Raw genomic sequence first — 12833 nt, 5'->3', positions numbered from 1 at the left:
AATCATTTCAAATAATTTTCTGAATACAGTGAATGCTATAGCTTACCTCTTTGAACCAGCATTGTGACTTCGCTCCCTCGCGGGCATTTGCTCAGCAGGTCCACCACCTGGTTGTGGCTCATGTTCTGGACGTTTCTTTTGTTGACCTCCATCAAAATGTCCCCTTCCTTGAGACCCCGACAGCGGGGGTAGTCCACGATCTGCTTAACCCGCTGCCCGCCTCCAGTCAGGCTGTCTGCGATGGTGAAGCCGAATCCTTTGTCCCCCTTTTCCATGTGGATGGTGATGAGCTCGGGCTGGGTGGCGATAGACGAGGCCAGCGTGACCACGTCGCTGCTGTAGCCGTGCAGGCTGTTGGACAAAGCCTCGGCGGACGGGCTGTGCGCCCGCGGCTCTCTCTGGCCGTTGAGCGGTCCGCTCGGGTTGGAAGGCGAGTCAAAGGGTTCCTGACCGTTAACGATAATAGGCTCCTTGTCCGAGATAGCCACCGAGGTGACCAGACTGGTGTTGGGGTCGTCGGGGTCGAAGGGCAGCGGGTAGCCACGGCATAAGGCCAAGTCCACCATGGAGCCGATGGGGATGGATTGGAAGATCTTCACCACCTGAGCGTGGGTGTAACCCAGCACGATGGTGTCATTCACACTGACGATCACATCACCTGCGTCACAATGAGGACAACGTAAGACGAGGCATATTATCTCAATTTCCACAAATAAAAATATTAGTTAGCCTAAATGACACATCAACTTTAACTTTAAGTAGGAAAGAATTATTTCAAGACCCCTATCAAATAATTCATATTTGATATATTAATATATATTAATTGATCTTTGCTGAGATGATGACATTCCTCCAGTAGAAATGCAGCAGGCTCTTTGTTCCAGAAGCTTTCTGAGAGGCTTCAAGTCTTAAGTTCAAGTTGAGCTTGGGAAAGAAAACAGTGCCTCCTACTGATGCCAAACGTGTACTGCACCTGTTTCCATCTTTCCATCCACCGCTGCAGGTCCATCCAGCACCAAACTTTTGATTTGGAGGAACTCATCCGGCTCATCGCCTCCGACCACAGTGAATCCGAATCCGCGTCGGCTCTTCTTCAGCTTTGTGTTGATGAATGTTCCTTTCAGCTCTGCGGGATTCCTGGTGAAGAACGGCTTCCCCCCTGCACGGGTGGTTAAGAGTCATCGATCAAAGCTGAGGTTCAAATTTGGACTGGATAAGATGAACGTGAAACATTTACGTTTGGCTCCTGTAGGGACCGGAGGTAGAGTTGGTGGGACTTGAGGGTCCCTGTAGGTCTCCAGGTGGTTTGGAACGTAGTTTACAAGCGGCGCTGCAGCTGAAGAGTGCTCCTCTATCCACTCTGTAGAAAAAAAAAAGTTTAGGTCAGGCCTCACTTGTGCAGCACTAAGTTGTATTTTTATGACACACATGACAAAGATACAGAAAAAGGTTCGTGCGCCTGCGTTCATTGGGTAGATGATCACTTTGAGTGGCGGATTCAATCATGTAAATTTAATTTTTTTTAAATGTATATTTACGCAGCAATTTTTTTTTTACTCTAAATTCAACAGGCAAATAAATATTTCAACATGAATTTTTTTGCATTGATTCCAAGTCTGCCCTTGTTTTTTTTTCTAATAATAAAAAAAAAACAATCAAAAGTTAGATTTTTTTCAGAATCTTCAGTTATAAATTACAACGCATGCTAAAAACATTATTGCGCAAACTTTATGTATTGTATGCATATTTACGCAATTTTTTTACTCTGAATCCAACACGCAAATAAATATTTCAACATGAATTTTGTTGCATTGATTCCAAGTCTGCCCTTGTTTTTTTTTCTAATAACAAAATAATAATTTTAAGTAATTTATTCTTATAATAAAAAAATAACAATATTAATTTTAATTAATTTATTAAGTGTTAGGGTGAGCAAAAGTTGGATTTTTTTTCCGGAATCTTCAGTTATAAATTACAACGCATGCTAAAAACATTATTGCGCAAGCTTTATCATTCAAACTTCACAACAAATAAATGCCATGATCTTAAAAACCTGCTTTGAAATGAAAAGTACAGACATGAGCAACTCAAGAATATGTGCAAGAACATAAAGTAAGAACATAATTGAAATGAAATGTGATCTTTGATTGCTAAAACGAAAAGGATGAACAGCAACACCGAGGCTTGGGACGGCTCCAATTGACTAAACACTTCCAATAAATTTGCCCCAATTACCAAGTGAATGTCTTCAAGATAGTCAATTCTAGCAGCCAAAGCCCGGTGAGCAGCGGAGGCTCTTACAGACACAAAAAAAAAAGAAAGAAAAAAAGAAATGGGCAGGAAACCAACCTCGAATGTACCGCTCACCTTCTGGAGGCTGCGGCTGCTGCTCCTGCAGGATTTTGCGATGCCGCGCCTCCACCACTGGGTTCTCGTACTGGGTCTTCCTGTTTATATGACTGACACCGAGGGGAGGGGGGGGGGAGGGGCCTCATTAGCTTTGACAGCTCTCAATTTTAAACGCGTCGTCAACTATATTTATAAGAGACAGCTTGATTTCCTCGGGCTGTGCCAACGAGGTGATTTACTTACTCGACGTAGTAAATTCCGTACACTGGGTCATCTATCCTCTCCCATCCCGGCGGCAGCTCTGAAAAGAAAGGAGATACGGAACCGGAGCGTAAAATATTGACCCACAATCAGGCGAGCAGTCAGCACAGTGACAGCTACAGGACAGATTGATTATTTGAGTGAACAATTCAGGCGGAAATAATCTTGAGCTACAACCATTTGTCACTAGACATCATAAATGAAATCAGGGACTTCATTTTGTCGTCATGTCAACGATCAAGCTACTGATTGGCGTGATCGTAAACACTGTGACATTTATGTTAGGAATTATCGATATTTTTTTTCCAGGTGGAAAGATGGACAATACTGGCATCTGCCAGTTTTTATCAGATGCGGCAGCAAATACAATGAAAAATGCAAGGGCCCCAGAATAGATCCTTGTGGAACACCATACGACAGAGCGAGCTAGGCTAATACAAAAACTCCTGCCAGCCAAATAGGATCTAAATCACTCTTGAGTGCTACCAGTGATGCCAACCTGGTGCTGGAATTTCTAGAGATTATTATTTGAGGTCAATTCTTCATATGTCACATTTATAGAATTTTATTTTCGATATTACAGATGATTTTTTTACTGCTACTACTCGACTCTCCATGCACCATCATACCGAGTCAAAAGTCTCGTTTGTGATGAGCGAAGCCCGCTTCTGATGTTGATACTGAACAGAGACATCCTACCTAGATCACTCTCCAGGTCCTCTGTATGTATCCCCTCTTCTCCAAGGTGAAAGCAGGATGGAACAAAGAAAAACAAAATGAAGAAACGGAAAAGGGAAGGGGAGTGGAAGAGAAACGGGAAGGAAGGAATCCGGATAAAGTAAAGATGAAGATGAGAGTGGTGATAGGGAGAAAAATAGGGAACGAGAAACCCCTTAGAAAGTCACAGTACTATAAGCATCATTTAAAAAAAAAAAAAAAAATCTACAGCGGTGGTGTGCTACTTTACTCCCTGCCACTTGATGGTGCAATTTCCCAACGTGTGTTTCTTTGTAAACATTATTCGCCAGCTGCTTGCCAATTTTTCTTCCCCGTTAGCTTTTGATTATTTGACACTGCTGAAGTTCTGAAGCAGCTTACCATCATCGTCGCATTCTTCCAGAGGCCTGGAGGCTTTGTCTCGACATCGAGGATCCAACCATGATGTGGTCTTTGTGTTGTGGCTGAAAAAAAAATGTTCAAAAGACATTTTTATCAAAAACAATCGGTTTAAATTTGAAACATATTTGTGTATTTATCAAGGAATGCAGGCCTCTGCTGCGAAGACAAAAACACAAAGAAAAAAAATGAATCCATAATTCTTACTCTATGAAGTAAAGTTCCCCGTTTTCAGTATACGCCATCTCCCAGTTTTCGGGCAGCGGCCCCAACGCGTCTTCCGGGGACACCTGCGGTTCGGCCAGGGTCTGCTGCCCGCTGTCCGCTGTGGAGATGGCGGCATTGTTCAGACCGCAGGAAGGAGCGTTGTCGCGCGCGGGGTACGGCCGGAGGATGCCGCCGCCACCGCCGCCGCGGCTCTCATCCTGGTCGCTAGGGTTACCTGCGCACAACAAAGGAGAAGGGAAGAGACTACGCACTAAGGATCCTGGGTAACAAAAACGGGGCAGGACAAGGAAAAAAAACACAGAACAAAAGACGGTTTATAACTCAGTGGAAATAAGAGAGCCATTATTATGCAACATCCAAAGCAAGTCCCCTTTCCCTCCATTGATAGTATAAGAAAAGACCCCAGGAATATGCAAATTTGTCTTCTTTCCCCAACAGTTTTTGACTCCCACCCTGTTTTTTTCTCATTCTCCATAAGCTAGCTTTCTCAGGACCCCTACCATCTCATTTAGCAGCTCCAGCCCAGCAGAGTCCCAAGCACTTCCGTGCTCCTTTCAGGCCTGATCAAAATGCTAATTCGACATTCTGGCAGCCTGGCAAGTGGGCACAAGGAGGGCACACATGCACAGTTTTCAAGAGAGGTGGGAAAAGCGAAAAGATATTGAAAGAAACTGGAACTGATGGAGAGAATTCTTTAAAGTAAAAATATTCGCGGCACACCATGAACAAGAGTTTTGTTAACAACCAAGGCAAATTTCAATTAAAAAATAAAACAAAAAAATTAAGACCTGTCTGCCGAATGTGCTAAAAACAAATACAAATTTGTCTGGGGGCTTTCTTATACTCACATAAACATCTATGTTTTGAGCTACAAATATTTATTTTGCTAAAAAAAAAACACCAATGGTTGCAATATATTCCACTTTTCCACACCACAGCGAGAAGCGCTAGCAACAACTAGCTAGCAACCAGCTAGCGCATGAGGTGAATGAGTTTGAAATTATTGCATTTTTTTTCTTCCTCCATTTTGTTATTACATTTTTTTTAGGACCTTTTAAGCATTTTATCATTAAATTATATTCCCATAAACAATATCAGCGTTATTCTATACACATTATGCTAAAATAAAAGCAAAAAGAATAATAAAATACAGATTATCTACTTCAATTAGTGTTGCTAACTAACTAAACAGTTCGACGTGCAACCATGATTGCATGGGCTAGAATAATAATGAAATAAAATTTAAAAAATAAAATAATTCCCCTCCCCCTCCTTGCAGGCAGATGGCAGTGTTTGTAAGCTTATGTGCAAAGAATTTATCCTGACAAAGACATGATGTAACCACTAGACACGGAAAATCAAAAAGCGCACATTATCTTCCTCTCCGATGTTGGACAAACACGTCTCGTATGCGTACGCTCCCCTCGCGGCGGAGGCGAGCGCCACGAGTGACAGCTGGTGAGACAAAGCGACACAAAGGCAGGAGATGCTTGGTACCTGTGAAAGCGTTGTTCATTTCCGAGGCCTGGTTGTCATCGTCGTCGTCAGCAGGCACTACTCGGACGCTTTGCATGTCATTGTAGGACTTGGTGCGCTTGGGGGTGGACTGCCGGGAGCCTGCATCTCGGAGAATCACTGTCCCAATGACGGGTTGCCTCGGCGGCTTGGGGGTCCCATAATAGTTACCTAGGCAACAAGGAGGACATTAGCATGCTTGAGAGGGAGAAGGAGAAAGGCTCAAGAACAGACAGTAGGTGCAGAGAAAAGAACATTTACCAGTCATCGAATGGTGAGAAGACAGAAAGCAGAATAATTCGATTGTAGGTCAGTTGCTTAACTTAGCGTTAGCCTAGCTTGTGATAAACGTTTCCAAGATTTATGTCATTTGTATAGAATTTCATCAACATGTTTTTTTTTTCCGTTACTGTAACTCTGGAAAATGATGAGATTTATTAAAAACGACACGTTTTTTTATTGTCATTACTGTAACTATGGAAAATGAGATTTATAATAACAGTTTTTGATGGTCATCTTAGACGATTGAATCCAATTAAAGCACACGAAGGATAATAGTGGACCTTTTTTTTAAAAAAAAATAATAATAGTGGACCTTCTCAGACTATTCTTACGTTACATTTTGAACAGGTCAACTATTTTACTATATTTGACAAGTTATTTAGCTTCAGCCTTAACCGTTTCGCTCAGCCTTCTGAACTTTGAGCTTTAGGGCTCTTTTCATTTTGTTTTGTTTCTGAGTTATTGTTTTTTTATTCGCTTTCTGTGGATATTTTCATACTGAATATCATGTATATAATTTGCTGATCGAAATAAACTAAATTATACTAAACTAAAATCAAAAAGATCATCAGGTATTAGAATTGCTCTATTTGTCGGCGGGTTTGAAGGGCAGACACTCTTTAGAATTTAGTTCAGGTCTCCTCCAGAATATTCCAGACTTTTGCTCTTAGCCATTCTTAGGTGTTTTATTTCATTATCCACTTAGAAGACTGACAACCTGTGATTGAAATCTCACATTGTGAATGAAGCAAGGCAGTAAGTACAGTCAGGGTACTCCAAATAATTTTTTATTCCTGACTTATGAATAAAGACCATCTCCCTCCGAGACTCCCGTGGTGGACAGGTTTGTGACATGTGTCAAGCGCCAACACAATCGTGGACTGCTGCCAAGCAGATTAGTGTTGTAACGTTCTCTCCCGGACTACAATCACAAAAGCCTTCCCCTAAAGACACACGCTTACCTGCTAGCGTACACACATGTCGACATTCCTACATGTTAAGATTTAGAGCATGGGGGAAAACGTGGTCCTAATCGTGTCTAATCTGAATCAAATGTCCAATCTGACAGCCCACCTGCATGTAGACCCAAATTCATTCGGATTACCGTTACGCTCGTTCTTACTGCGACCGATCGGAACACCTGCCGACTCGCACGGAACGTCGTCCTCACCCTCATAGGTTCCGATTTCGAGCAGTGTGCCGCTCTCTTCGAGTTCTAGGAAGTCATCCACGGACAGGAAGTTGTAATCCACCCCTGGCACCTCTCCGTCTCGGGGGGCGCGCGTGGTACCTGAAGACGAGGAAAAGGCAATTAAGTTTGGTGGGCGCCAATAAATTATTGCAATTTACGTCGAGGATAAAGGTAAGGAGGGGGTGGAGGGAATTTGCTGCCGGCGATAAAATTCTATTGCTTGCGCATCGGAGACACCAAGACAGGAAATGAATGAGTGCTAGGGGGGAAATGATTGGCTCACAGCATCACAGGAAATGGCAGCCTGCTCAATCAGACGATAAAATTAAGATCACCTCTGGCGGCCAGCGCGTGCTAACCTTGTTTTACAGTAGAACCGTTTGGAATTGCTGAGCCGGGAATTTACGATTGCACGACCAGGTTTCAAATTCCGGGTGCGAACGTACTGTTCGTAATATAAAGTATGATAGTGGTGGCTTGAAATCGATCCTTGACCGTGTTTGTAACTCAAAGCGCTCATCTCAAATCATCTGTTCCCAATGAAATGAATAGAAATGCCATTGATTCGTTCCAGCCTAATCAAAAACAAGAAAAAAAATATGTTTCATATTTTGTAAATACATACAGTAATGGATTTTAAGAATTGAATAGTTTTTGACATTTTTTTGACTTCAGTATATTTTGTGCTTCATTGGCCACTTGGAGAAAATCTGAAATTTAGTAAGCCTCAATATTCTTCATAGAGGATGACGAATATAAGATAGCAATATTATTTGTCTACATGTTCTGCTCCAGCATTTGTGTTCATTCAAATATCTGTTGCTAAAACCGTTCTTGATACCCTGACACTATTATTATCTGTTAGCATTGTTTGTTAGCATTAAGCTACACTAAATGGACAAAGCTTTGAGATTTTTAATGCACAACATATAATTTAGACATCAACTGCAAGTGGATATAACCTGCTTTAAGTCTCTTTTAGGAAGAATGATTTCTTATCTGCTTGTTGTCAAATGAGTTGAGTTCAACGCTTGTCATTTTTCTGCTCTCAAGTCAAAGCAATTAGAAATTAGACCACAAAACAGGTAACCGAATGAACCATGTTATCCAAATAAATAAAAAAATCTGGAAAAAAAAGCTTATGTTTGACATAAGACCCAAGTTTTAACCTCACCTATGTGTACAAACACCTCATAAAACGGCTTATCCCCTTACTAATGCTAAATTGTAACCATTTAGAAGACAAGACAGCGATCCCAAAAACAAATAAATCCCTCACGTAAAACTCCAAAAACACAACACATCTACCCGCTTTGCATTCACCTCAGTGGCGCGAGATGAAAGTGAAGTTGTCTGTGAGTTTGACTGGTAGGACTGGGTGGTCCCATAGTGGGAGATGCTTCTAAGCTCTAATGAAGCCGTCTGCTGTTATTTCAGGCTATTCCCCACAGTGGAGGGCCCGGATGGGATGAATAATTCGGGTGTGCTTATGTTGTAGAATATTGACAAGTACAAAGCTCCAGGCTTTCGCACGGTCTTACATCAGAACATAATTAGCGAGCAACTTCGTATTGTCTTAACTTGTACTTGTGATGTCTTCTTAGTTTTGTATTAAGGAGCCATATTCAGGACCACCGTTCGTGGTATTGATGAATGCATAAAGGGGAAAAAAAAAATTGAAAAACGGGTTTAAAGAGTCTTTTACACAAAAATGGGAATAACTAAAGAAGTTAATTAAAAATGTATACTTTTAAAACATATAAATGTTTTTTCCTAATAAATCTGCAAATACTGCATTCTATACAGTGCATATAAAAAGTCTACACACCCCTTTTGCATTTTTCACCAATAATGCAACAAAGTCAGAATAAAAACTTGATATAATGGTGTTGCATAAGTGTGCACACCCTCTTATAAATGTGGAGTGTTACTGAGCCTGACAAGACATGATGGCAGAGAACTGGAGCAACGCCTCCTTAACAGTAATATCAAATAAAAAATGTAGCTCAACATGCCAGAGAACACATGCAAGCTTTATGAAGCTAGCTAGCAACATGCAGAGTCTTTCCAGTGCTTCAAACGAGAGAAGAGCATCTCAAAGATTGCACCACTGTCCACCGATGGACCTTGCTATAAAAAATGCAACACATCTTCCAGCTTGGAATAACAACAAAACGCTCAACTCTGATAAGTAGGGCAGGTTTACTTCTTGTGACTAGAGAGCAAAATTGGCGTAAGTGAGTAAATGCCATGTTTTGAACGTATTTTTTTTTTGCAAATAATACTTGGTTGACTAAAGTTGAAATAATATATATTTTTTTTTTACTGATCAGTCCCAATTTGACGTCACCACAAGACCAGTGGAGAAATTTCACAAGAGACATATATATTGACATTGCGGCGGCAAAGTAATTTGACGTCGGTGATGACAAGAAGCGTGGCTTACACTTGTCAGATGCTTTTCGATTTTCCACACCACTTGACGGGTTGCAAATGCTAGCCGGCGACAGGCGAAATACACCCTGAACTGGTCTCCAGAGAACTGCAGGACACAACCATTTACAGTCCAGGGGTGTTTCATTTTTTTTCGCAGGCCGCATTGTCGTCATAGCTTCTTTCAGAGTGCTATTATGATAATAAATGTACAAGCACATCATATTATATACAGTAAAAGCTACAAAACAAACGGACAAATAATTCGTTTTCAAACCAGATGAGTAAAAACTGGTCAAATATTTAAAAAAAGAAAAAAAGTGAAGACAATTTGCAATTCTAATGAAACCAATTTGTTTTCGCGGACCACATAAAATGATGTGGCGGGCCGTATCTGGCCCCCGGGCCTTTAGTTTGATTTACACTCAGCATCTGCCAAAACGTGGAACAACCGAGAAGAACAAATATGGCGGAATCACGTGACACCCACAACAACCACAACACACGAGGACTTAATGGGCATGTGAAAACCCGAAACAAACAATCCGCACTTTCTCACCGCTCGCTGTCTGACAAACAGCACCTCCTGCTCGTTGCTTTTCGAGCATTTCATCTCGTCTGTACATCGTGTTACTCCATGAGCAGCGTGTGCTCGACGCAGGTACGCGGGAAGGAGAAGCGTATTGATGTGAAAGCTGCTAAAAGGATCAGGGCACCCGGGCAACCGATTCCAATGCCCTCCTTCCGCTTACGTCATCAACATTGTCACCTTCAGGTGCTGCGCAAGGGATCGTTTTGACAGTGACCCTTCGCTACTTCGTGTTTCGTTTCCCGCGGCTTCACTACATCGCGGATTTTTTTTCTATATTAAAAACACATTTAAAAGTCAAAATAAAACTTCTAAATTGAGGAAACATGTGTATAACGTTTAAGACGATGTAGTATTGCTCCAAATGTTCGTTTACATTCCTTTAGAAGTCCGTTTTCGCGTGTTAGCACGATCGCGAATTAGCATCTTTCTGCTAACTCGTTAGCCTGCTCAGTACTTTTTGTTGGTGACTGTACTTCACGGATTTCACTTACTTCGGGTGGAACCAATTATCCGCGAGGGATTACTGTAACATGTATAAAAAAATAAAAAATAAAAAACATGGTTTTGCACTTTGACATACATACACTGTCAAATTAGGCTTGTTAGTTTTTCACCCTCTACGGAATATGACACCACGTAAATACAGAAAAAGAAACTGCAGTAAGAAAATAAATGGATACCTTTCTGATAGTTTCGATTACAAGTTGTCCAATCGACTCAAATGCTTCGTGGGAAATCTTGTCCCAGCTGTATTTGTATATACTGTATTTCTAAGCTACTATAATTAGCAAACTTAGCATTTTTCAGTTCACAAAGTTAATAAAGCCTTGGGAATGCGTTGAGATGGCGTCAAAATTAAGCCTGCATTATTCATATGAAAACGAATTCTCCCAAAAAAAACATCAGTCATTAAACCGCATTGTATATTAAATTAATATGCAAAGTAATGTAAGTTTTTTCTTTTTATTTTCTAGTGGTTCAATCGATTTGAGTGCAACCTGTTGTGTGCATCAAACAGGCTCCTCCTTGGCCTGCCTCACCATAAAATATTGTGCAAATCATTTAAGTACTTTTAGTATCATCTAGTTAACAAACAACTGCAGATTTAAAAGAATTTATGACACACATCCCGACAGGAGGTTTCTTTATACGGCAATTACTCAAACGACCAATATAAAAGCACCGGCTTTGAGATGTTTAGGAGGTCTGCATAAAAAAAATAAAAATAAACCCATAGAAGAAATCTTGAGCATTCCAAGCGACGTCAAGGAGAGGAGCGTGCAAATACATTTATAGTTTATTCAGTGCTCAAACTATAAATACATGTCAGTTGCTGTCCTCACTGGGAGTTCAGAAAAAGTTGTGGCCCCCTGAAGTGGCCTGTTAAGGCGTAGGCATCATAAACTGCAGGAGGGCCAACACGCCTTGAAATCGAATGCCATCCCAAATCATCTTTCCTCATTGAAACAAATTGAAATGTCATTAATCCGTTCCAGCTTCTGCCCAAAAACACAATAGAACTCTATAATATTGTATTTAATTTCAGAAAGTATTTTTTGCTTCAGTGCAATGGATATCGTGCTGCTCCTCATACACTTAAAATATCTCAAGATAGCCCAAGAGGGGTTGAAGAGTGAACATTTTTAGTCATATACGGTCAGGACATCTGCCTGCCAGAAGCTACGAGTATATTTACAACAACAAAAATGTATACGGCAAAGCCATCGATTGCATCAGCGTTTTTCTCTCCTCTGATTGGTCGGCCAGCGAAAGCAAAACGTATCTCTTAACGATCTGCACGCAATCTATTTTTGAGCAGCGTCTCTGGTGAGCATGATGTAATGATGTGACTTATTTCCGTCATGTTTTGAAACATTGATTCTGCTTCAGGTGATGTTCATTGCGTTATATTACATCCGTATACAATTTTGATGGTTTCTATAATCATGACAAGACTGACGGTACGATTTTTTCCCCAAAACAAAGCTTATCAATGTAAATTTTTCAAAGAGTGGCACATTTCGAGGTAGCTGTATCTGGCATCAGATTGAAGACCATTTGGCATTTGAATCATTTACAACCCACAGCTCAATTTGAGAGTTTGGTCTTGATGACATCACAAACGCTGCTGACATAAATGATTTTCAATCATGAGTATTTTCTCCCAAAGTTAAACATGGAGCTAAGAATGCTGCTTCGAAGCTGACTAAATATTTCATTTTTCCCCACCAGTGACATCATCATGTGCCTGTGAGAGCAGAAGGTAGCTGGCTAAAGGGTGACCTACTAATGGGCTATATTATAATTCCAAAGAGATTTTTTTTTTTCAAGGCTACTGTCACACTGCAGCTCAATTCCGACTGTTTTGCCCTTGTGTGACCTGCATCTGATTTTTTTTCACACTATATTCCCGTATACTGTATTTCCCCCATGTGATCTCCTGCACATCTTCTCAACTCCTCAGATGTATGTCAGACATATTTCTTCCAAAACAATGCAATGACAAGCCCACAACTTGCCGCCGCACAAATTCAGGTGGAAAAATGACCCCTGGAGAAGGAACAATGGTGTACTCTGCTGTCATCTGATACCTTCAATGGCCTTCCCGCTGTTTATGGTGCGAGGAGCTTCCACTCATTGTCTAACAAAAGGCATGCACACGTGCAGGCAAACATCTGCTGTCTTGAGGGACAAGAACTTCCCATCTGACCCCGAGAGTGAGATAAACCTGATGGAGGGAATATAAACTATCACGATGAGTTTGAGAAGTAGAATATGAAAATGTGAACATCATCTCACTTTGCGTGTCGCATTTGTTTCTAGGAAAAACACATGCAGTGTGTTGGTGAAGTGTGTATTTTGAAA

General features: G+C 41.1%; 1 protein-coding gene across 15 annotated transcripts in view; it reads right to left on the bottom strand.

The window, feature by feature from the left end:
- LOC125988226 (membrane-associated guanylate kinase, WW and PDZ domain-containing protein 1) overlaps window positions 1-12833 on the bottom strand; it is a 46282-nt gene that overhangs the window by 14879 nt on the left and 18570 nt on the right. For 5 of the 15 annotated variants that reach the window (XM_049753133.2, XM_049753124.2, XM_049753120.2 and 2 more), the window contains 10 exons: window positions 6923-7042; window positions 5452-5640; window positions 3934-4213; window positions 3709-3791; window positions 3310-3348; window positions 2593-2650; window positions 2350-2459; window positions 1238-1360; window positions 974-1159; window positions 47-658 (listed from right to left, as the gene is read on the bottom strand). In XM_049753133.2, coding sequence (XP_049609090.1) covers window positions 47-658; window positions 974-1159; window positions 1238-1360; window positions 2350-2459; window positions 2593-2650; window positions 3310-3348; window positions 3709-3791; window positions 3934-4213; window positions 5452-5640; window positions 6923-7042 — 1800 coding nt within the window. The remainder of the gene's footprint in view (window positions 1-46; window positions 659-973; window positions 1160-1237; window positions 1361-2349; window positions 2460-2592; window positions 2651-3309; window positions 3349-3708; window positions 3792-3933; window positions 4214-5451; window positions 5641-6922; window positions 7043-12833) is intronic. The other 10 variants (XM_049753134.2, XM_049753122.2, XM_049753129.2 and 7 more) reach the window with 9 other exon arrangements.

The sequence above is a fragment of the Syngnathus scovelli genome, chromosome 2 (genome assembly GCF_024217435.2).
Source record: "Syngnathus scovelli strain Florida chromosome 2, RoL_Ssco_1.2, whole genome shotgun sequence".
NCBI classification, from domain to species: domain Eukaryota; kingdom Metazoa; phylum Chordata; class Actinopteri; order Syngnathiformes; family Syngnathidae; genus Syngnathus; species Syngnathus scovelli.
This window is presented reverse-complemented; position numbering and strand designations above follow the sequence as displayed.